The sequence below is a fragment of the Euprymna scolopes genome, chromosome 15 (assembly GCF_053919585.1).
Source record: "Euprymna scolopes isolate OS-2025 chromosome 15, ASM5391958v1, whole genome shotgun sequence".
Classification (NCBI taxonomy): Eukaryota; Metazoa; Mollusca; class Cephalopoda; order Sepiida; family Sepiolidae; genus Euprymna; species Euprymna scolopes.
This window is the reverse complement of record NC_136496.1, coordinates 71,391,689-71,418,180: the sequence shown is the minus strand read 5'-3', so window position 1 is coordinate 71,418,180 and position 26,492 is coordinate 71,391,689. Positions and strand designations below refer to the sequence as shown.

Sequence of the window (26,492 nt, the reverse complement as noted above, 5' to 3'; positions counted from 1 at the left end):
CAGTTGTAATGATAAGTGTGGATTAGAGAGAGAGAGAGAGGGGGGGAGGGAAAAGCCTTGGCTTGTGATAGGTTGGTTTGGAAGTGAATTTATTAAAGCTGTCCAACACATGTCAGCATGCTAAACTGATGATGTAAACAGAAGAAAAGATATTTTTGTAAAATATTTTATTTTATTCTTTTTTATTCTCCTCATCCATAGTGTGTCATGTCAGTGTGAGAAACGAAAACATGAATCAAGACGAAATCTCGTATCCAGGAAAACCTGTTGTAAAAAAGCACCACAAGGAATCGGTAAGTGTAGAATATTGCTAGGGTGAGTCAGCTAACCCAATGAAGATGTAGTGCTGAATGGATGTGATAATTGACAGAGTGTAGTTCCTGGCAGAAGTCTAGAACAGTAAAACCCCTGAATGCCAGAGCAGCTGGCATTTGTAGAGTGGCACCTGCCCCTCCTGGCATGTTTAGCCAATCAGGCGCCTCAAAATAGAACAATCCATCATCCCTGACTAATTGTAGGCTGGTCCAATGGCAATTAGCATGCCACTAATTGCTACTGAATAAATATGTTGAAATCAGTTAAATGGTCCATAATGGTGGAGAGGGAAGGTAAGCGCATTCTTGATTCTTGATTCTACATCTCCCCTCCCCCATCACGTGGAGGTAACGGCCTCCGAGGAGGAATGAGCTCTTCACGGCCAGGTTGATTATGTGGGAATAGCCTCGCAAGTGCCTGCGCCGACTTGGCTGGCATTAGTCTAGGAGGTTCAGGTACTTCTGGAGTGATGTTCCTGCCAGGTTGCTGTGTCCGAAGGTCAAATTGAGGGTCTGGTACGACAGGGCTGTTTGTCTCTGTCACTTGAGGTATGTGAGGTAGGGCCCCTGGTAGCATGCTTGGGATGGGCTTTGGAGATGTGGGAGTCTCAAGTTTTCTGAGGAACCGCCGATTCTGCAAGGTGATTCTACCAGAGCCATCAACTCTGATACGGTACTGCCAATTGGGGAGGGCTTCAATCACCCGACCAGTGATGTCCCAGAGATCGTTGTTTCTTTGTAGTACGACCAAGTCCCCACTTTGTAGTGGGCGGAGAGAATGGGCCATACGGTTATACATCTCTATGAGCCGCGTGTTGCGCCGAGACAGGGTTATCTGGCGCTTTCGAGCTGCGGCGATCCATTCCGGATGTGGCTTGTAAAGGGTCGGGTTAGAGGGGAGGTAGTCTCGAAGTCGCCTGTGGAGCAGAAACTGTGCTGGGGATAGGCCGATACCCTGTATAGGGGTATTTCTGTATTGTAGGATGGCCCTGGCAGCCTTGTCATTATCTAAGGACCCTTGTGGTCCTGTGTTGCCATCTACAACCCTCTTGGCTGTTTTGACAGCTAGCTCCACTTGACCATTGGATTGTGGATAGGCCACAGATGATAACCTGTGCTTTACAGACCATTTCTCTAGAAACTGCTTGAATGGGAAGGATGTGAATGGCGGGCCACCATCACTGCTGAGTTCTTCTGAGGAACCATATGCTTGAAATATCTCCCGACAGATTGAGATGAGCCGAGAGGCGGTTGCCTGCCCTTGGCTTAGGTGGTACAAGATGAGCCAGCCAGTTAATCTGTCAGCACAAGCAAGGTATCTGTGGTCACCAACGTGGAACAGATCCATGACAATCTGCTGGAACGGCCACTCTGGGGACTGTCAATGTAATTGGTTCCCGGGGCTGGCTCGGTGCGATCCTTGTACAAGTCATGCAGTTCTCCCTGGTATTGCGGATGGAGGCATTCATTCCAGGCCAATATATGGATTCGTTTGCTCGGGCTTTCATTCCAGTTATGCCCTGATGTGCTGAATGTAGGCAGCGCAATATATTTCCTCGTTGACCTTTTGGAACGCTATTCTTCTGTTTAAGAGAGAAAGGCTAGTAGCAGATGCACCGTTTTTTTTTGTTTTTTTTTTAAATTTTTTTTATTATAGTTTTACATTTTAAACAGTAGTGCAATATACCTGTGCCATAAATATTACTATTGAACATTTTGTTTCATAAAAATTAAAATTTGCTTCAAGTAATTATCAGTGGATTGAGATCAGATAGAGGGAACATATTTTCTTAAGGTTACAAACAATTAAGTTATTATGAGTATTTTCACCCCAAACATGTTCTGCCCCCCCCCCTACTCTTCCCTTCTTTCCATTTCCCGTTTCTCTTTCTATCTCCCTCACTTCCTGACTCGTTTCCTAAATTAAAATGTACCAAACCTTAATTTTAAGAAGTTTAAATTTTTTGGTTGAGGTGGGTGGCTGGGCAGGTATGTTTCTGCAAAATAAAAATGTCAATTTCAGGTGTTGTATAGAAAAAAAAAAACGAGCAAAATGTTTACATTTTCAATTTTTTCCTTATATGGGCTGCTTGAAGAAAAATGATGCATTTTTTTTATTCACATAATCTTTGTTTCCCAATGAAATCACAAATTAAGGTGTTTCCAAAGCTAAGAATTTATATTAATCTGAATGTATCCGATTGCAATTTATAGAACAAATCAGAAATGGCCAAAGTAATTCACTATTTGAAAGCCCCTCCCCCCCCCGCCCCCATATAAAGTGAAATGGCAGACAATACTAAAGCATACAAATTCAAAACTAAAATGAATTTAAGCAAGGTGACTATAACCTTAAGTTGGGGAGGTGAGGGATGCAAAAGTTTTCTAATTGACTGTTCAGCGATGGATCAACCATTTCTGATCCGTGATCTCAATTGGAAACCTTCTGGTTGATTTGGATCTCTCCCTACAGAAGTATCCAAATTAATTCTACTTTGAAATCACAGCCCTTTGAAAAATGCATCATGATGAGCCTGTTTGGAAATTTCAATAATTTATTAACTAAAATATCATAACCCTAACTCTTGAAATGCTTTCACTAGTCCTGTCATGTTCTTTGTTGTTACCCAATTGACTTCATCCACAAGGTTTATCGAACCAGCCTCTCTTCGGGGTTGAAAAAAAAATGATGCAGAAGTCAGCTGAAAACCTGACTTAGAGCAATGAAACATGATACTGAGCTGATCCCAGGTCTTCGCCTCTATGGAGTTTGCTGGTTAATGCTTCTATCTGTTAATGCGGTGGACCATCTTGTGCGGTCAGCATTCATTTGGGACACGGTAAATTCTCTGGATGGCCAAACTGCTCCAGGGTGAATACTGAAACAAGTACAAGTAACCTTAACCCCTAATATCCCAAACCTTATATCTTGCTATCTAACACAAGCTTTATTTGTAATCAACAATAATCTGACTTAAATAGTTTCAATAAAACTTTTGAATAAAAATTGAGCAAAAGGTGTCACTTCATCACTAGCTGCCTTAAGAAGCCTACCAACTTGAACAAACCGCATCTTCTCACTGACATTTCTCCTTCAGATGTCGGATGAGAAGTTGGCATCTGAATAGAGATCATAAGGGTCATCAGTGATAAATACCATCTCCTTCATGGATGTGAACCAGTCAAGGACAGGATAACTTTTCAACTTGTGTTTGAAAAGAGAGTAGAAAGGGGACCTTGGGTTTACTTTCAGCAGCTTCGTAATTTTTGCTTCCTTTATTTTGTCCTTTAGTCCTCACATTCCATAAGTAACGTTTCTTACAAAAATGGAAGAATTGCTATTTTCTGGGTGAGAATCTATCCATCTAATATTTATCGTTGGATAAAGTTAAGTCAAAGAAAAGCTTCCTCAACCATGTCAGACCCCTAACAACATCTCTGGAAAAGACCAGACTATAGCTGTGGACCAGACAACTGATATGACTATCCTCCCTTCTGAGGTCGTTTTAGTTCAGAAGGATCCTGGTTTCAGTGGCAAATACTCAATTGCCAGAAAACATTAATAGGTGGATCAAAAGTTGCTACGACCAAATATGGCCACAAAACCGACCTAATCATTTGCGAATGCAGAGAGGGAGACCATATGATGCAAGTAAATGTTGCCAAGGGCAGGAGAATTTACTCTTCTACTTGTGTTTGAAAAAAAGAGTAGAAAGTGGGTTTACTTTCGGCAACCTCATAACTCTTGCTTCCTTTATTTTTTCCTTTAATCTTCACATTCAGTGAATGATGTTTCTGACAAAAATGGAAGAATTGCTGTTTTCTGGGTCGGAATCTATTCATCTAACATTTATTGTTGGCTAGTTTTGACCTTGAAGTCATGTTTCATTCTGTTATAACGACCTAATGTGTTTAAAATGTTCTAAAGTTATATAAGATAGTGGCTAATAATCTGGACATGTTAAATTTGTATGTGGCATCTGTTGTTGCAAATGTATGGTACTTTGGTCCAGAGGGGTATTTCTGCAATCATTTTATTATATAGGAGATTAGCAGGGCTACTCAGAGTTGATCAGGGCCATAAAAAACAAAATAGATGTTAAAAAATGTGTTCAACATCTTTATATTACAACTTCTAATCTCTACCTTTCTCAATCCATCTTTCTCTCTTCTTTGTTTTTCCACATCCATCTACCTCTATCCAACTCATTTGTCTCTCTTGTATTGAAAATAATAATATAAGGCATTCATCTCTCCTTTATATGTAGATATAGCATTGGAGATGGCTGAAAAAGCGCCTTTCACCTAATGAGACCTGGCCCAGTTGACCGCCCCATAAGAATGAATAATTATTCTAAAATTTTGGATATTAATTATCCAGGGCAACGGCCATAAAAAAAATAATAACTTTGTGGGTGGTTGTTTTATAATTGTTACTCTTAGATATACTAACACACATACACGCAGACAACTGCCCTTTATATAATAGATCAGAGTCTCTAAACAAAAGCCTGTGGGCCAGATCCAGCCCACCAAAGCCCATGGAACTCTTATGGAAAGCATAAAAATATTTAGGAAAAATTTTTAAAATGGAAATGTGTAAAAATAGTGTAGTTGTTTTGTTTTTTTTTTTGTTCAGAAAATGATTAAAAAGTGAGGTTTTAGAGAACCAGTTTCACTAAAAAGCAAAACAGTACAAAAAACAACCATGTCATTTTTTATTTATATATATATATATATATTTTTTTTTTTTTGCCCGAGTAGCTTTAAAAAGTTAGCAGTTGGTCCCTCACCCTGTTTGAAAACTTTGGGGACCCTTGTAATTGATTATAAAACTTTTTGCTCAATGGTATTTTTTCTATATTGCAAGATACAGTAAATATTTTGAATAACTTATAAGGGAGTAATGCATGGAACTTCATAAACAAAATCAGGCTTATTTATTGTCAGTGTTTAATTGAATGTCTTTATAGCTTTTAATCCTAATTGTATTGTTCCTAATTTCTTCTCTGATGCAGGTGGAAGATGGTCGAAGGGCAGCCGTTATTCAAGAAGAAAAACTTGATGAACAACGCAAATATGAAAAATCTCTGGCCGTAGAACGAGAACAAGTGGCCAAGATCCGTTTCAAGAAGGCCATAGACAAGGAGTTGCTCGATCGAGTGAGTATCAACCATTGTCCTTTAGTTTATTCATGTGACATTGGTTTTCACGTTTTAAAATTGTCTTTACATGTAAATACGTCGTAAAATGTACGTATCATTTGCCTGTGAATGGAGTCTTTTTGCCACATCTGGGCTGGTGCACCAACCACACCCTCTTCCACTTGGGCAGAATTTCTAACCTAATAGATCCTGCACTGTCTTCCAAGATCAAACTCCTGTCACATCGCTGCAGTGTTGCATCATTGTGCTTGTTTTATCAGAATACTTCCACTGAATGTGCTTCGATGAACTTGCTGTACTCGTACTCCCCCAATGTAAAATCCCCTGAAGTGGAAAATAAGAGGAAGTACTCACCAATAGTTATTTAAAGAAAATAATAATGAATGTTTTTAAGTTGCATCCATTCAATCTTATACTTAGCATAAAAACTTATGGCTAGAAGTATATTTATTTGATACTAGATTTCACTTTTCTATCCTCAGTGAATGAGAAAGTCTTCTAGACCAGGGTTTCCCAAACTTCAGGACACCATGGAGCCCCTGAGCAGGGTAAAGGTTTTTCACGGAAAACTAACAAGATAATTTCTAAAATAAATATAGAAAATCTTAATTTCAAATTTTTACACTTACTAATGATTTTGGGAGTTCTTTGACTTCTTAGATGTGCACGCCTGTGGAACTCTGTTCCGTTTGTCTGTTTCCCACCTGACTACAACCTGGATGTCTTCAAGTCCAACATAAACAAATTCCTGATGAACCGCCTCCTTAAGTAAGACACTTTATCAAATCTCCAATACTAACGTACTGTACATGCAATAACCCTTATCCCCGAGTGGCTTCCGGGCCTTGATAAGTGGTGACTACCTTGTAAGAAAAAAAAAAAAAGAAAAAAAAAACACATGTATTGTATTTCTATCCAGTAAAAAAGATCAGTAATTAAATGTCTGCAGCCATTTAATTTTTTCATATAAAGCATTTGGTCCTCTTTAAGAAAGGGCTTCCGGAACCCCTCAGCCTCACTCACAGAGTCCCAGGGCTCCGTGGAGCCCACTTTGGAAAACTATGTTCTCAACTGAGGCAATCTTTATTTTTGTTCCAAACCAGAATGCTCCTTTTTGGGGGGCTGAATTCCCGCCCATTAAAAATTGATTGTGTATCTAACTTTGCCCTTGTGGGGAAGCAAGTAAATAGTGAAATCACATTTATTTCTAACACCCTTTATAAAAGTCCAACATTTAAACTCTTCGGTCTGACATTCTTAGGTAACATGAATTGGAATAAATACATAAAAGATACTGCCAAGTCTGCTGCAAAGAAAGTGTGCACCCTCTATTGGGCTAGAAAATTTCTAACATCTGTTAGTATTCTATATTTCTACAGTCAGTATGGAGTTTTGTTGCCACTTCTGGGTTTGTGCATCAACCATTAGCTCTCTCTAACCTAATAGGTCCCGCACTGTTTGTAAAGCTTCAACCTCTGCCACATCAATGCAGTGTTGCATCCCTGTGCTTGTTTTATAAGTACACTTTTACTGAATGTGCTCCAATGAACTTACTACACTTATAACCCCTTAGCAAAAATACTTCAGACTCACCTGACTGACAGCAAAATCCCACTCCTTCACTGTAGAGGTTTCTAGATGAAAGAAGGTTTTCTACTTTAATAGCTTCTTTCCTCAAACTGCTTTCCTATTTGGAAATCTCTCCTGGCTTCTTATTTCCGCCAACATGTAGCAATTTAAATGTAATGTGAATAAATACCTTGCCGTCCACCTCACCGCCTGGGTTACTCCTATAAATCTGACACCTATCGCAGTAACCTTTTACATTTCATTAGCAGTATGCTTTATTTGGGGGAGGGGGGGGTGAATAAAAATTAAAAAGAAGAAAAAAAGCAAGGAAAACTAACAACAAACTCTCACTTCTTTATTATAGAGGTTCCAAGATGCTGAAAAACTTTACAGTTTGTCTTTAATAATCATCCTGAATCTATCATTACAAAATTTACATCTTTATTAAAATGATGAACCTATTTAAAAAAAAAATGTTTTTAACTAAGTGTTTATTTGCAGTAATTTTACCTTCAAATCATATGTCTATAAAACAGTCTTCATCATTAAAGAAGACATGATTTTTTTTTTAGGAATAATAGATTACCACTTATCAAGGTCAAAAATCGCTCAAGGATAAGGATTAATGAGATGGAATGATTGTCAGTTGAGTGATGAAGAACCTTCTGACAGGATCGAAAGTGATTGATGAGATGAACCAAGTTCAGATACTCGTGGGGATGATTCATGATGGGGATCTGCTGACATTAAGATTTAAAAATGGCCATATTGTAATCTACAGGGAAGGAATCCCACCGTAATGTGTTCCACATATGGAAAACCCTTGTGAAAAAACTTTGTTTATCGAAATTCTGCCCTCGATTAGGCACATGAAGGAAAGAAAGGATTTTTTTTGTTTTTTTTATGATAGAAAAAAAAAATGAGTTCTTGATGTCATTGTTTTACAACAAGCCAGGGATTTGGAAATCCATTAAGCATCTTCCATGAAAATAGTGATAGAGTAGCGCAAAACTAACAACATCTTTTCTGTGAGAAAGGAACTGTAAGGAACAGAAAAGGCCATTCCGAGATGGTTTCCTTATTCTATGAAATTCAAAACTTGTTTAAATTGCAGGATTTATTTATGTGTGCATAACATACACTAGAAATAATCTAATTGATTGACACAAACATAAAAATTGCTCAAGTTTTAAAGATAAAATGTAGTATGAGAACAGATACTACACTTTGTTCCTAGCCAAAAGGCCTGTTTCAGTATTACATAACCTTTAAGAGCTATGTATTTGAATTTTTGAGATGAAGATTGATTATTCATATTTCTTTGGATTCCTTGGTCAAGCTGTCGTTAATAGTATTTTCACAACATTTTGGTCGATATAACCTTCAGCCTTCTTTGGGTGTATCATCAATAAGTAATAAGATTGTACATCTACATGCTAAAATCGTCTGCAAGAACCTGTGGCATAGTGGATAAAGTACTTTGTAAAATTCAGAATTTGAATTATTGTTTTGGTATTGCTTGAATAAGCGTCAGTTCCAAATTTTAGACATGGCCTTGTTGTGCCACAAAGGATTTGTTTTTATTTTTTTACAAAACAGGACAAACCATATACTTTGTGTTTTGGCATTAAATAATCTTAAAATGTTTAATACTAGCAGGGGTGCCTGGCGTTGCTCGGGTGTTTGGAGGTGTATGCTGTGCAAAAAAAGCAAAAAAACAAAAAAATGGTTAATTTTTTAAAACTTTGACCCCTATTATGACCCCTTAAAATTTATAGTTTCGGGCTCAAATCACTTTATTAAGTTAGATCCAGGTTCAAGGAACCTATATCTAAAATTTCAAGTGTCTAGACCCAAAATTGTCGGAGGAGTTTGGTAGAGTTCTTAAAGGTCAAATCGTTGAAATTTGACCCCTTAACAGCCAAATTTCTGGCTGACACCCATCACATCGATTTTCCCAAATCTCAGTACCCGGTATTTCAAATTTCGAGTCTATAGACTAAAAATTGACAGAGTTATTGCGTAGGGAAATGTACACAGACAGACAGACACGTTCACTTTTATAGATATATAGATACCATAAAATGGATGAAACAAACCATTATTATGACAAATAGATTCGGTTCTTGTCCAGAATTCAACAAAACAAATCAATTAAAAAAACAAAAAAAAATACAGAAAAATCTTTATGCTGTACATACCCATAATAGAACGAAGATGTCATATTCCAAAGATCATATAAATTGATCAAATAGGTTTATTTTTAACTAAGAAAATCAAGTTTATGAGTAAGCAAAAAGGACTGTCTCGTGTCACCATCTTGAAAAAAATAACAAAAGCAGATAACTCCACAATAATTAAAATTTGTGAGATCAGCTTTGTAATGCAATGTAATCAATTGACCGATCTTTTATTTCAGTTTTCCTTCTACAACTAGATTAACAATCTTATTTTAGCTTTCTTTTGTGTTCCTTTCTGAACAACTTCCTCTCCATTGTCCTGCTGATAAACCTATTTTCTCTTTTTTTTTTTTTTTAATCTTTTTCTATTCCTCCTTTATTTCCTCACACTATTGGAGTAGGGAGTAAGGATGTGTATAGCATCACATATACATCTATTATTAGAATTAAGTATTTTAAAATCCAATGTCCTAATTTTATCTAACTTGTTATTTTTCAGGATAGTGAAAAAGTAATGAAAGAGCTGAGCTTTCTTCAAAAGAAACAAATGAAACAACGTCAGAAACAACTTTCCACAGTTCCAGTGAGTATTCCAATTATTCAATCATTACTTTAACAGTTAATTTTAAGGTTTTTCTTTGAAATATATATATATATGGCATAATCGTGTTGACACACCAGTTCTCGTCAGATCACCGAAGTTAAGCAACGTTGAGCCTAGATAGTACCAGACAGTTGACCATCTGGGAATTCTAAGTGCTGTATGTGCTCTCCGCTTATCTCGGCATTTGTTTCCAGTCATCCTGTACATACACTTCACTTGCCACTGGTATTTAACAATGTCATCTCAGGAGAGGTGTGGTTGGAGATTGCGCACCTCCTGCCACAATAATTTCATGTGCAGGCACCCCTTTATAGATATATATATATATATATATATATATATATATATATTAATCATCCACAGGCAGACTGTTTCACTGCCACAGGTCTTAAATCTGGCTAGACTCAAGCCAGGATCGAAATTCGACTACCTAGGCGACAGTCAGTGCTCCTAAACATTACGCTATTTTGGATGCTGCTAAGTAGGTAGATGAAATTACAATAATTAACATTGTCCAATTGCCTTGAGTTTCATTTATTTACACAAAAGATCATTACATTATACGCGAGTGGCAGTTTGTTATTTCACTCACCAATATGCTCAACCCAAGATAGGGAGATTAGTGATGGGACGATTCCGATAGTTTTCTTTGTTCTAAATTCCTGATTGTGATTCTTTTTAAATTTAGAAATATTTAGCCATAGGGTTTTTTTTGTTTTTTGTTTAGATTACTGTAAAAACCTATGTAACATATATGCACATATTTTCTCAAATGTAAAAATCCTTTTGTCGGAGTGATTTTAGTTTTGCTGATAGTTTAAAATCAATAAATACTTATCATTTTATCGTTAATACCAGCAATGGGAAATTTTATTCTAAATAAAAAAAAAAAAAAAAAAAATCAATGGATCATTTTTGGCTTTCGGAAAATAGGCACAAATATTTCCGATTCCAATACCAATTCCGATACTCCAAAAAGTTCTGATTTTTCTGATTCTGATTAATCATTCCAATACATATATATATATATATATACATATATATTTATGAGTATTCATGTAAAAAATATTTTTAAAGGTATATATCTTTTATTATATTGTCTAAATTGCTTCAAATAACAAGCTCAATAGAATTATGTTTCTGGTCAGAGAATATATATACCACTTGTTTGCATCTAATGATGATGATGACTGTCACTGACTCATAGGGAGATAGGGACAAGTCTATTAAAGCATCCGTCTATCCCGTTTTTCATTAAAAAAAAAAAAAATTTCTGCCACAAACAAATGTTGTATAGTCCATAAAAGGTGATTGTTGAGAGGGTAGGGACTAATTTTTTTTCTTTTTACTATTGATGTTTTCTCTTTGAATAAATATCTCATTGAAGAAGGCAAAGACAAAACATATATTTTATTTACCTAACTCTTCATTCATTTATTATATATTAAGACCCTATGCCAGTAAATAGAGATTATGTTAACCAATATAAATTTTTTGAGGGTTGCATGTCAGGATAACTTGGCGGCAAATCGAAATAGACTCACCTGCAGCTAACATGATTGAGGCACAGGTTCAAAGATCAGCTCCCTTGACAAAACATGCTAGAAATGCAGGTATTGAATGATATTACATAGAAATGACATTGCATGTTTCAGGGACAGAGCAGTTTCTAGTCAGTCAGAGTTGGGAAGCAAGACAGGTGATGTGCATCTGAAAATGTAGAGAGAATCTAAGTGAATGTTGCCTCGAGACTCTGCCCATATTTCGATAATCTTAAAACTAAGTTAGAAAAAACAAGTTAAGTAATCAGGATTAGATGGCTCTCTCCTGAGATGAATAATCCTTTTCTAAATAAAACCTTTGCAAGGCAACAATTCTCCATTGTGTTCCATGTACGAGTTGATTTGTCTCAAGTTAAATAGAAGATCAATGATCACAAGGGGGTCATGACCCGCCCATGAAAAAGTGACAATAAAAAGAATAAAAGACCAGTGACTGCACATGTATGTAAAAAGATCTTTTGTTGATTGTTTGTTGATTGCTCACTAGCAAAACCACACGTGTGCACTTTATTCATTTGTTATAAACCACATGTGCAAACTGTTTAACATAAATATGTTACACATTTCCTTCTCTATATCTATTTCTGGTGACTGTCTTCAGAGAGATCTAAATGACTATATCAACCCAGATCTTATGTATTTTCTTTCACTAATGTAAAACTGCAACTGTTCATACCTTCAAATCCGTCTATGTCTAATCACATGACAAAAACTCAACCAATCGGTGAACTCTTATCATGGGGACAGATGAAGCTAAGTTCAAACCTTGTCCATCATGCACAAGTGACCTTTCCTATTTGTCACACATTCTGCACTTCTAAAACGTTTTACTGCTAAATCATACGTAATGCAGACGCAAATTACTTTCTATTATAAAACTTATTTATTGACCGTAAAAGGACATAAATAAATACAAATCGATGAAACATTTTCAAATTAAAATTTTTAATCCTCAAAAATATGCATCTTTGCAATCAGTAAGTGTTGTAGTTTATATTCTTAAATCCTCCTCCCATTGGATGAATGTAATTTCATTGTATCTCATTTTTTTTTTCAATGTCTTTAATCAAGGCTTAGCACTGTTTCTTCTCTATATTAATAATCTTCCATAGAATATTGTTCAGAAAATTAACATCTATGCTGATGATGCCACTCTGTATTCTAGTGTTGCTTCTTGCTTCTCACCCATCTTTTGCGAGTCAGTTGAAAAGTTGATCAGAGTTATGGATTGGGCTATGAAATGGTCTGTTTCATTTAATTCTCATATTGTGCCTTTCAATCATAGACGTATCCCTTTTCTTCATGAAATTCTCAAAAATGGCTCTGCTCTTCAGGAAAATTGACTCTGAAACTGTTTGATCTTTCTTCCTTATCAAATCTTTCTTGGAGTTCACATATTAGATCCATTGCTCCTTCTGCTTCTCGTAAAGCTAGTTCGCTATATCTCTCCAAACACTTTCTCACACCCAAGGTTATTCTCTATCTCTACAAATCTGCTATCAGACCACGTATGGCATACTGTGGTCATATTTGGACTGGTGAAACTCTGTCCCATTTGAATGTTCTTGATAAGATGCAGAAACATATCTGATTTTATTGACCTCGATCCTATCTTCTTTATAACCTTTCTCTCACAGATGTGATGTTGCTAGTCTCAGTCTTTTCTATAAATACTTTTATGCCATGTGTTCTTCAGAATTGTCTGATCTATTCTTTGCTTCTTTTGTTCCAGCTTATTTGGCCTGTTTATCTAGTGATCTCCATCAATTCACTGTTTTGATACCTAATTCCAATACAGCTTCCTATTCCAGTAATTTTTTCCCCAAAACTGCAGACTTGTAGAACTCTCTTCCTGCTAACTGTTTTCCTCCTACCTATTGACCTTAGTCTTGAAAAGACTAAGGTCAATAGGTAGGTAGGTCTATTGACCTTAGTCTTGAAAAGACTAAGGTCAATAGGTGTCTCCTGTGTTTGTGATAACCATTTTTTATTCTTGTTAGTTCTTTACATACAAGTGACTTCATACCTTTTATTTAAAAAGAAAATAACGGATTGGAAAGAATATGTAGTTTAGTAGAATTGGAATTTATTTTTGTTTATTTTGATATCTTCACTGGTCCTTACACAACAAAGACCAGACTTTGTCTTGTGTAAGAGGGCTAGAAGTATGTTGGAGTTGACTGTAAGGATAATTTTTCAATTGCAGAAGACAGAAAATATGATATAGTGATGTACTGATTGAGTGCCAGGAAGAGGGATGGATATGGAATGTTGGAGCTCAAGAAGATGTTGAGCAAAAGCTAATCTCAACATACTGCAGTATCGTTTATTTAATAAAAAATTTTGACTAACATGAAGGAAGCAGCAGAGGAGGCATCATGCTGGATCTAGTTAAAAAACGATGTGTATTGGAGAAGAAAATTAGCTTACACTAGTACCAATACGACCTCCTGTTGTGGATGGGGGGGGGCACTTCAGTGATGCAGCAGAGGAGTAGAGGCTGAGATTGTGAAGTGGTTTCTCCTGCTGATCGTGGTACTGAATCTGATTGCAGAACTGTTAGCTACTATGCACTGTATATGTGCAGATAACTTACACCAACTGTAACTATATGACAGGATAGTAAGACTGAAAAATCCAACTTATCTTTACGTGTTGGATTGAAACAGTTTTACTGCGTTATTCTTAATATTTATATATTCTGTTATACTTGAAATAGATTCTGTTGCAAATTCCCCCACAATCCAGTGCTTGGATTGAGTAATAATAATTATCATTTTTAGACTACTCATAAAATGTTGTTTTAGAAAAGTTGCATTTAATCTTGTTACAGAGCTTTCTTATGAAGAAAATAAAGTAAAACTTTGTCTTTGCTGTTTATGGATGTCCATTGTGAATGCAGATCTCTCAATATTCTTGTAAAACCTTTAAAACAAATTAATGCCGTCATTAGAGTTCTTGCAAAATTTTACTTGGTAAAAGTGATTTTATTTTGGTATAGGGCTTTCTTTTCAATTACATTCACAGAAGGACCAACACCATGAATACATGAATAGATTATCAAAGAAAATATTTTCAAGTCTTATTTTGTACAAAAATTTTCCTTATTTTTCTTTTCTTTTTTATCTCTTTTTTTTTTCTTGTCTCTTTTTCCTTTTCTTTTGTTTCTTTCTCCTTTTGTCTGTTTTTTTCTTTTATCTCTGTTTTTCTTTCATCTCTTGAATTTTTTCTTTTTTTGTCATCAATTTTGATAAAAAGAAACAAGTCTTCTTACCACCTTATAAAAGAGCCGAGGCTCTTCAAGATAAGCAGAGAATTATGGAAGAAAAGTTTGAACAATTCTATGTTGGAGATCATATGGGTGAGTAATTATCTATATATATAAAAGCGAAAATGTGTGTATGTATGTTCACTTTTTGTGTATGTCCAATAAAAGCTTTTTTCAGAGAAGCGCTCGATCGGCTCGCAACTTCTTAAAACTTTTTATATCACATATAAATCATAATATCTCCGAGTTAACAATGGAGCTCGCCTGTCTATTTAATTTGCTCGACTTCGGGAAGATAAATATTCAACAGTTTTCGCTCGCCGCCTGTGGATTAGGCTTTTTCCTATAATAAAAGTGACACTAATTCTGGCAATATTTTTCCGGTCGCCATCGCCAGAAATGTCCAAAAGCAATCGGCTTTGATCAATGTGGAAATATTTTCCTTATATCAGACAATTGCTACTCAAATTGGACAAGGGGAGCTCCCCCCCCCCCCAACATCTATGGAAAATAAAAATAAAAACCCCGCAGTCAAAGTTGACCTCATTAAGACATTAAAACATGCACCTGCAAATTCTAAGTAATTAAATAAATTCAAACGTGTTTCCGTTAGTATGTTGCAATGGCCCAATGGTTAACGTCACACTTTTTTTTTTCACACTTTAATTTCCAACTTTGCCTCAAGGGTTCGGGTTCGGGTTCGATCCTCATACTCACCAACCAAAACTTTTTTTTTTTAAATTTTACCCCCCCCCCTCTCCTCCAGAGTTTTGATTTACCTCCAAACACCCGGGCAACGCCGGATACCACCCCTCCCCCCGCTAGTATTTCTATAAAAGACAACATTTTTCTGTCCATATCCACCCATATCCACTTTCTTAGAACTGCACACCTTTGGAACTTTCTTCCGCTTTCCTGGCTTCCAGCTGACTACAATATGGTCATCTTCAAGTCCAATATAAACAAATTCTTGATGAGCCGTTCTCTTAAGTAATCCAATTTACCAAATTTCCACTACTAACAATTATTATGATATTATCCCATTGACTACCGTACACTCATTAATCCTTATCCTCAAGTGGCCTCCAAGCCTTGATAAGTAGCGACTCCTTTGTTAAACAAAATCAAAGAAAAAGTCTAATTGACTTAATGTAAATAGTTTCTAGGATCTTTAGGCGAAAAGATGGGTACGATTTGCTCAGAATGGAACAGAAATCGATACTGAACGTAAAGGCACAATAATGGTTATTTATAAGATGCTCACCAACGGATGAACCATAGGTATTCTTCAAAACATCTCATGGTAAATAATTTTATGTCGAATTTTCATTGGTATATATTATTTGACCCAGATGTCCAATCTTTTCACTGTCCTTCCAATGTAATGGAAACTGTAACTACATTTAAATAATTAAATAATAAAATTATTATAGTGAGAGTGGCGGTGGAAGGGGGGTCAGAAGAACATCTTTTTGAATTGAAAATAGAATGGACCTGGTGGAAGTATTATATGTTTGTTTACAGGTCCAACGTGTGTTAGCGAGTAACCAGAAGTGGAACAACCAGTGTCAAGCTAAATGTGTCCTTTTCATATTTGCGTGTTTTTGGGTTTGTTTTTAATGTAAATGAAAAAGAAAATAAACTGACTCATAGAAATTGTGTCTTCAACTTCATTTCAGCGCTGAAGAGTGATTTAAATGTTTTGTTAGAACCGCATCCTCCATTAGAAAGTTCTCACCGAACAGACTCCCTTGATCTCACCCTGACATCGGATGCTGAAACCACTCCTGTTAAAAACATTCCAAATAAACCGTCAGTAATGAAAGATATTACTAACGTTTCTGTTCCATCAACTCAAACAGTGCCGACTACTAAATGTAAGTAAATTTTTGCTTAATCCCTTTTTTTCTTATTACAGTGTAACTCGGATATAAGAGACCTGAATATAAGAAAACTTATATAAAAGAGGGGTTTGTATTACTATACACGCAGATTTGAAAAAGTTGTCAAAAAACAAATATATAACAAATAAATGTTATCAAAGGCAAGATAAGTTACTTTTCTACCTAATTGGATACTTTTTAGTGTTTTTATTTAATGTAACATGTTTATTCAGCTTGAAAAACATACTGTGTTTACCGATGTATTGGAAAATTTAAAATGGCGCCGGACTCTGTTGAACACTGTATGTTTTTCAAACTGAATGTTACATTAAATAAAAACATTAAAAAATTATCCAGTTAAGTAGAAAAGTAACTTATCTTGCCTTTGATAACATTTATTTGTTACATATTTGTTTCTTGACAACTTTTTTCGAATCTGTGTATAATAATACAAACTCTAAAAGAGATTTTCTCAGGTCCCAAATTAGAGCCTGTGTTAATGTACAGTGTAACCCGGATATAAGAGTAACCCAGATATAATAGAGTTGGAGGGACCAGAAAAGAAGTCTCTTATATCCGAGTTACACTGTATTAATAATAAGATTAAACTGTTGTTCTAACGACAAACCGCTGAAGTTACTAATTGGCACGCTTTATTTCGATTGGGAAAATAAGATTTATTAAAATGTCTGTTTCAGGTTTCAGAATTTTTGAGATGAGGATTGATATTTTGCATCATTTGTATTACTATCTTCATATTGGATTCTCACAATGTTTCAGCCGATATAACCTCTGACCTTCTTCAAGTGTGTTTTGTTGAACTCTGGAATTTATAAATAATTTTGAACTGAATCTTTTATCTAATCCACTAGGGTAGGTTGTTCTTGCTCTGTCAGCAATGATTGGGTTGAATTCTCAAGCAATTTTTATTTCATTCTAAATTAGTATTGTTTGTTGTGAGGACTGAAGATTCAGGTTGGCGTTTGTTGCCAAGCGGTGTAGCACATATGGTGTTATCGTAATTTAACGTAATAATAATTGAGGAAAAGGCAGACTGAAGAAAACTTAGAGTAACTCCATCAAAAATTACCCTCAACAAAAGCCACATTGAAACCAATGTAAATGATAGTGCCATGGAGAAAGTCACTTAGTATCGTCATGGCCAATGTGCAACCCACATCTGATGTGGAAGAGATATGTGAAATGAAGAACTCATCATTATCAAATACTTTTTTGAACCAATTCAATTAAAGACGAGTGTATTAAATATCAGGGCTACTTAACCAGTTTTGAGTCTCGCTCAACAGAGCTAAATTGAGATTCGGAATTATGATTAAAAACATAATATAGAATGTAGATTATAGTGAGGGAGAAAAAAGGGGAGGGGAAGAATCAAATAGGAATCACATTAAGTCCAAAGAGATTTTCTCTTTGTTTACAAGCTTCTTTCTTAGAACTGCACACCTGTGGAACTCTCTTCCATTTCCCTGCTTTTCAACTGACTACAATATAATCATTTTCAAGTCCAACTGGTCTTCATCAGAATGGTAATCTTTATGTGAACAGGTACCAATTGACCACTCTGACCCAGGAACAGCCAAAGTTTGAGATGTCACCACAGGAAAAGAAGAAGAGGGGTATAGATTGTCAGATTATATAAGCACTAGTAATTTAGAGAAAATATAGAATGTGGATGATATTTGTTTACAAGATTAATGTCTAGGGGAAAGAAAAACTAGTTTCATGAAATAAAATGGACGCTTTCATCTGTTTCGACTTATGAGGTTCCCACAATTTTTAATTTATGTTTGACTAGCGAGGGGTACCCGGCGTTGCCCGGGTGTTTGTAAGTGTGTGTGGTGTTAAATAAAAAAGAAACCGGGGGGGGGGGGGGGGTAGGATCGAAGCCGAAGCCCTGAGACAAAGTTTGAAAATAAAATCGGCCAGCCAGAATGAAGCATTGTTATAAGCGAATAAGTGAAAGATGTTTGAAAGTCGTCGAGCGTTACGACGATGACGATGATGATGTAATCATTGTTATAAGCAAAGTAAGAAAAGAAAACAACGTTTTAATTAAGCGGGGGGGGGGGGGGGGGGGTAATCAAAACATCGAAAAAAAACACAAAAAAAACTAATGTAAGGCAAACGAACGATGAAAACAGAAAAACGAACACGTGAAAAATGGCTTAAATAAGCCTGTTTCGATATTAAAATATAAAAAATTGGTGGGTACCCGGGTGTTTTAGGGTGTCGCTAAGAATAAGCGAAGTAAAAAAAAAACCCAGAAAAACGAACGTTACGTGAAAAATGGCTTAAATAATACAGGGTTCAATATTTAAATTTAAAAAATCAAAAAAAAAAAAAAACATCTCACACCACGATTCGAACCCAAAACGTTTAGATAATAACCAAGGCCTTAACTATCTGAGCTAAAGCGAAGTATATGAAATTTGTTCGGTTTTTCAACTATTTAAAGTAAATCAGGTCACGACGTCATGACGTCATCTGACGCATGCGTTGTTGACTCCCGCCCCCTGTCGAAAATTGTCGATTTCGGGGTGAAAAAGTTAACGTTTCTCTCTCTCTCTCTCTCACTTCGTCTTCCTTACTCTAAAGAGTGTTACTAAAAAAGAAAATGGCATTTGGGTTTGTTTTTTTGTAAAAACTTCGATTGTTAATATTTTTTGTTAGCATATTTTTTTTTTTTTTACTTCACATTTTTTGCTTGTTATTTTTCGTTTAACTATCATCTAACTATTTTTAACGTGCTAATAACTTTGGTAATGTTGTCATAGCGTAGAAGTTCATAGTTTAGCTTGTGTGAGGGTTAAATTTTTTTTTACCGATAACAACAATGTTTTTTAAATTCAGACTGCCATTACAGCTTGCTGACGTCAAGATCACGTGACATGACTCAGCAGGTTTTAAATACAAGTTGACCCAAAATAAACGGCCCCGTGTATACTTTATGTAGAAGAGTTGGTGCACATATTTTTTGGGGCAGTTATAAATCGATTTAAAAATATGTAATGTTTAACATTAAAATGTCACTTTTTTTTGGTCCCCCCCCCCTGCAGAAAATCGATCAGTTGACGCACTTCTGATGGTCCTTTTGGGCCAATTTTTCGATATTTGTTGTCCAGAGGGTGGGGCTTTCATATGAGACCAAGTTTATGAATTTTTGTTCCGTCGGTCAAGAGTTTTTAGCAGACATACAAACATACATACATATATACATTTTCGCTTTTATATATATATACTAGCGAGGGGTACCCGGCGTTGCCCGGGTGTTTTTCGGGGTATGTGAAAAAACCCCGAAAATGTGAAAAAAAAAACGAAGCCTTCACGACGCGCAGTTGGAAAATAGTAAAGTGTTTAAAAAAAACAGGTGCGCGTTTTTGATTGACGTGATGGCGATAGGTATTCAGCAGTTATTTTGTGTGGGACAGTTTTGAATGAGGTGAATAAATCGGTTTGTTTGTTTTTAAAAATCCGCTCCCTGTTTATTAGGAGGAGCAAAATGAAAGCTGCAGTCTGATATGACGAAGTCGACATTGAACAAACTTTACTTGGCTCTCTTGAGACAACTGGCTTTCGCCCTGTGATTAGAGTCGAGTTTCGCTTTTTTTATACCGAAAACCAAATGTAACGCGTGCCGATGCGGGAAATGTCGAATAATTAACGTTTGAAAGTCAATAAAATTAAATAGACAGGCGAGCTCCGTGGGTAACTCTGAGATATTACAATTTATAGATGATATAAAAAGTTTTAAGAAGTTGTGAACCGAGCAAGCGCTTCTCTGAAAGAAGCCTTTTGTGGACATCGAGGAAAAGCGTACATACATATATACATACATACATACATACATTTTCGCTTTTATATATATAGATATAGATTTGCTCATGACACACAAGAGACTTGCAGTAAGGTCAACAGATTAGGCAAGTGTATGTAATAATCTGATGTTAAAATTGGAGCATTTTCTCTACCTTTTTTTTTTCTCTCTCTAGTGTCTTTAATGTGACAAATAAAATCTCAAAAACATCCAAGAACATCATATGCAAGGTCATAAGACATCAAAACAACAAACTGACTTTATGACTTCACGTATAATGTTCTCAGATGTATTGGAAATTCTTTTCTATAGAATAAATTTGAGTTTCAAGTTCTATGAATAAAGCTTCTTTCCTAGAACTGCTCACCTGTAGAATACGGTCCCACTGGCCTGCTTGCTGGCCAACTACAATATGTTAGTCTTCAAGTCTAATGTAAACAAGTTTTGTTGACCTGTCCCCTTAAATAATTAAAATTCTATCCAATCTGTCATTAACAATTTACAACACTACCACCTTACATTCTTTTTTTTTTACATTCTTATACTCGAGTAGCCTTCGGTGAGTTCCTTGTAAAAAAAAAAAAAAATTTTTTTAAAAATGTAATAAATCCAAATTCTTCAAATTAAGAAATTAGACATTTTACAGACAAATATTTTAAATCTAAAGTAGGTTTTTTTTTTTCTTTATAATTGGTATTATCAAAATAACATAGATGGTTTGAAGGTATTTTTAGAAATGTCTATATAGAATATGTTTTCGATTGGATTTTCCCTTCTCATAATCATCATCATCATCATGACGGGCTCCTTTCCCGGACCAATGTGACTCTTCCTCTCCAGAGTTTCCTATCTTTTCCATCAGTTGCCTCAGATGTTCAGGTTCACAGTTGGCATCGTGTGCTATTTGTTGGATGTACGTGGATCTAGATCGTCCTCTGCTTGCGCGTCCGTGTCGTGGAGTCCATAGCAATACATCACTCACCAATTCATACTTGCTTCTCATAATAGTTGCTATATAACAAATAAACTGATTAACTGTAGAGGTTGATAAGCATTTTTGCTGTTTGGGGCAATTTATTTTATTATTGCAGTTACATGCCTTTCTCTACTTTATTATTCGAATTGCGGTTTACATTCAATATATGTAAAATCTTTCAGCCCATTTTAACAAGTTGCTCTCTTCCCTTTCTTGTGCACAGTTTTTGAAGTTTTGGTGATGTACACCAATTGCTGACGAGGCATCTTTCAATTTGTCTTTGTATCTCAGCCAGGGGTGACCTAGATTTCTGTGACCACAAACCAACTAACCGTACATGAGTTTTTGGTATTCTTCTCTAATTTATTCTAAAACATGACCAACCAACGTAACTGTGACTGTAACTGAAAGCTTTCTATCCCAGCAATCTTCCACACGTTAGGCAAGCGTGAGAATAATCTGGTATCAAAGTTGGAGAATTTTCTCTCACTTTTCATCTCTAACATCTCTCAAGTTACTCAGTTGTGAAATTTTTCAGTCCATTGTAACAAATTTCTCTCTACCTTTGATCAATTTATATGATTTTTGGAATATGACATTTTTGTTTCGTGACGGGTACATGCATCAAAGATTTTTTTAGTTTTATTTAAAAAAAAAAAAAAAAATTTAGATTAGGTTGAATCTATAATATAAATCTCACCTGTTTAAATGTATGTATGTATGTCTCGCAAAAACTTTCGACAAAGGTGACAGATCCTGACAAGATCAGTATCATTTTGAAGATCAAGGTCTCAGACGACAAATATCAAAAAATTGGCCAAAAACATTAATTCCTTCACTCTAAATTCGGCTGTTTTGTACAAGGAGGGGTCGATTTTTTTCGCTGACATTTTAGCAAGTCATTGTCACCGTTGGATTGACTTTGGTTAATTTCAACGCTTTTGACTTCCAGTCGCGTTGGCTAAGACGTCAGATTTTCTTTCACTTTCTTTTCCACCTTCGCAGTATGGGTTCGAGCCTGCCTGCCTACTACCACTTTTTGTTTTTACTCAACACACACACCTCCAAACAGTCGGGCAATGCTGGACACCCAGGCTAGTTCTAAATAAGAACCAAGAAAACAATGTCAAAGTTCTGTTATTGCATTTCCAAACACCTTTTATAATGATAGATCTGATACTAACGAGATGAAATGAACGTCTAATTTACATCATAATTTTAAAAAGTCGGCACACTATGTACAAATGTTACGAGAAAAACGTTTATTGTTATGTATAATTTTGTGTTTGTTTAATCGTTTCTCTTTGACTCTCTTTAGGTCAAACTTTGCAAACTTTATTTGATCGTATCAAATCTCAGCGCGACGACTGGATTACTGATATGGCTGGAAACTTACAAGATGCAGAAGTGCCGATTGGAAACCCCAACGCTGAAGAATCAAGTCCGTCTTCTCTGCTGCCACCCTTTACAGAATCTGACGCTTTACCGCAAGTATTCAGTCCACGAGAAACAGAGGAGAGAGTTCAGGAGAATGTCTTGAAAGACGACGGCTGTGCAACAATGCCGCTGACTAATGCTGTCCGCAAAATGGAACAAATCCAGAAAAAATTGCAGCAAGTATCTCTGACAGAAGAAGACGTTCAACATGAGATTTCAGAAAAGTCAGAAGATGTACAAGACATGGCTGATGACGGAGATCCTGCTAAATTTCAGGTAAATATTTTTTGTTATTTTTGTATTTTTTTTTCTTTCTTTTTTTACTAGGGACTAATCACTTATTAAGGCCTAAATGCCACTCGAGGATAATTAATGATCATACAGTGATCACGGGGACAACAGCATAGTAATAGTTAGTGGTGGAAATAATGTAGAAATGGATTATTGGGGTAGGGCTCAACACGAACTTGTTTACATTGGACTTGAAAATGTTCATATTGTAGTCAACTGGAAAGCAGGCCAATGAAACAGAGTTCCACAGGTGGGCAGTTCTAGGAAACAAACCTTGTTCATGGAATTTGTGCACAGATAAGAACAATTGTTGGTTTCATTGCTGGTGCTTCATATGATCTATTGTTTTTTTTCTAAATATCCAACAAATATTGGTGACAGCAAAAGAATTTAATGCCTTGGCTGCATATTTGTATGACTAAAACAAGCATAGGTGACAGTTTTGTTCTCAGAATTGAAGTGATGCAAATTGCAGGAGACACATTAAACAAGAATGAGCTATGTTATTACATTCTGCCATTACTAACTAGCCGAGCATTACCACTATCAACCAAGGGAAGAGTTTATCAGGTATGTGTATGCAGTGTGATGATGCATGAAAGTCAAATCTGGTCAGTGAGGGTTGAGGACATGCGTTGCATGGAGAGAAATGATGTGAAAATAATAGAATGGATGTGTAATATGAATCATAAAGACAAGCTTTGATCTAGTGACCTCACATGAAATCTGGATATATAGAGAGATGTGCAGAATAGGAGACTTTGATGGTATGGTCGCATTAAAAAAAAATAGGTGAGAGTGCTTGTGTTAGTACAGGGTGTCCAAAAAGTCACTGAAGGGTTTTGAACTCGAATAGATTCTTTATTTTTGATAATATCTTTCTGTAATTTTAACACAATTTGACTAAGACATTAGGAAATTAAAAAAAAAAAATTAGAGGTCTGCCAGCTCATGAAAGATCAAGTACAGCTGCTTGGTCTTCAAATCGGCACACAATGTTTCGAATTGGGTTGTAACTTGGGCTATCTCTTACATGAAAATGCCATAGATAAGCTCTTTAAGTCAAAACAATTGACCCCTGATTTTGGTAAAACAATTTTACAACTTGCGTACGTTGTTTAATGCTATACTTGTCCATAATTAATTTCCAAAAAATTATCTGTAAAATATCTGACATAGAGAAAAAATAAATATTAATGGTAAAATGACAAAGATTTTCAACTCTTCAGTGACTTTTTGGACACCCTGTGGATGTAGAACAAATGAAGCAGTTGGTTCATTTGATAGAAGGCCAAGGAAAATGTGGCATGAAGGGATAAGCATAAATTTGAGAGAAAGAGAGATGAATAAAAACCTGGCCAGAGATAGGTTAGTTTAGAAGTTAATTTCTAAAAGCTGTCCAACACATGCCTGCATGCAAAATGGATATTAAACCAAATATGATGAGGACAATTCTAAAAAAAATGCAAAGTTAGTCACTTTGGAAATGAAGAACAGAACAGCTTTAATATTATATGATTCAATATTTCTATGTATAAATAGCCATTCCTTTGGGTGTAAAACAGAATTCAATATAAATTCAAACAAATGTAAACAGCAGCTGATTGAAGTATTAGTATTTTATAATGTAAATAAGACATTGTTTTTTTGTTTTTTTTCAAAGTTAATTTAATTCTAAAAGTTGTAAGTTATAATTCAGTATATTTAGAGGTAATCTACAGGGTGGTCAAAAAGTCAGGTAACATTTTAAAGAAAAACGATATTAGCAATACACGTATATTTAAGTACCATACATTGAAATATAAAATGAAACAAACATGAAATATGTTTATTTTGTTAATTGTCGTCCATTTCTCTCTATCAATCGCTGGAAGCGATTAACCACTGATTGTGTAACACGTGTAATCATGTCAGCTGATATCCGCGCAATCTCCTCTTCAATAAATAACTTTAAAGACGCTATTGTATCAGGCTTCTTGCCATAAACGCTATCCTTTACATAGCCCCAAAGCCAGAAATCAGGAGGGGTAAGATCCGGAGATCTGGCTGGCCATTCAACTGGGCCACGGCGACCAATCCATCGTTGTGGAAATAATATTAAACGAATAGAGATTATAATGGATCATATTGTTTTTTCTACCTTTAACATGTTACCTGACTTTTTGACCACCCTGTATATATATATATATTTGTATGTCTCGAAAAGGCTTTTTTCGCCGCTGTTCTCGGTGGGGGTGGGGGGTGGGGGTTTACTATCGCTTAGAAGTGTTCATATACCCCCTACATAATAATATTGAAGATTTGCGAACGCGTGTCACATCTAGATTTATTTACATTGACTTTTATAAGATTCGCACTATTTCGCTCTGTCCCCTGTTTGTCCTGCTTTTTAGTATAAATACAGTGAAACTAAATTCAAACGGTTCGTCTTCTCGGCTTTCGTGCCGAAACGTCCAGAAAGAAATCAGCTTTTGATCAATGTGGAGTTTCTCCTTATATCAGATAATTGCTATTCAATTTGGACAATCCTCTTTAAATGGGGAGCTGCTCCCCCCCCCCATCATCTGGGGGAAGCAAAAACTAAAAATACTGCCACGTCATCGTAATGATTCCGCGATGACCTCATTTAGTGTCTTCCTGTCAATCAAACCTCTTTCACTCGCTTTATAAGCCTTAACTTAACATGCTAATCAATTACTCTCACTCGTGGTCGAGACGGTTTTTTATTACTTTGCTTATTCTTTAGTACCTTCCCCCCTATACACACAGCGTTGTTATCTTAAGATTGCAGGTTCGATCCGACAGGTTTATTTATGCCATTTTTTTTCCGTTTTGATTTTGGTTTTGGTTTTTCCAATTTTTTTAACATTGTCTTTTTTATAATATTTAAGCAGGGTTATTACTTACCCCCCCCCCTCCACACACAGACACCTACAAACACCCGGGCAATGCCGGGTGCCCCCCTACCCCGCTACTCTATATATACAAAAGGCAAAATGTGTGTGTGTGTGTTTGTATGTCTTGCAAAACTTCTGACAGAGGCCACGGATTTTCGCCAGACAGGTATCATTCTAAAGCTCGAACCTCCGGTCGACAAATCTCGAAAAACTGGGCAAAAACATTCATTCCTTCATCCTTAACGGCTCTCTTTTTTACAGGGAGAGGTGAAAAAAAAATGGTATCTTCATGACAAGATGGCTTTACGCATGCGTCAATATGCGCAAAAGACGTACATTGAATTTGTTTTAAATGTTATAAAAACTGACCTACTTTCATCCACGCGTCTATAGCACGATGGGTTAAGTGACAGCGTCGTTATCTAAAGATTTCAGGTTCAATTCCAGTTATCAGATATAGTTTTTTTTCTCGATTTTTAAACATTTAATATTGAAACGAGGTTATTTATAC

The 26,492-nt window shown here is 35.9% G+C and overlaps 1 protein-coding gene across 1 annotated transcript in view; it reads left to right on the top strand.

The window, feature by feature from the left end:
• Positions 1–26,492, top strand: part of LOC145293888 (uncharacterized) — a 97,275-nt gene that overhangs the window by 34,722 nt on the left and 36,061 nt on the right. Inside the window, exons 7-12 of the mRNA XM_080140646.1 lie at positions 202–293; positions 5,333–5,476; positions 9,728–9,811; positions 14,653–14,755; positions 16,342–16,539; positions 22,675–23,069. Of these exons, the coding sequence (XP_079996772.1) occupies positions 202–293; positions 5,333–5,476; positions 9,728–9,811; positions 14,653–14,755; positions 16,342–16,539; positions 22,675–23,069 (1,016 nt within the window). The remainder of the gene's footprint in view (positions 1–201; positions 294–5,332; positions 5,477–9,727; positions 9,812–14,652; positions 14,756–16,341; positions 16,540–22,674; positions 23,070–26,492) is intronic.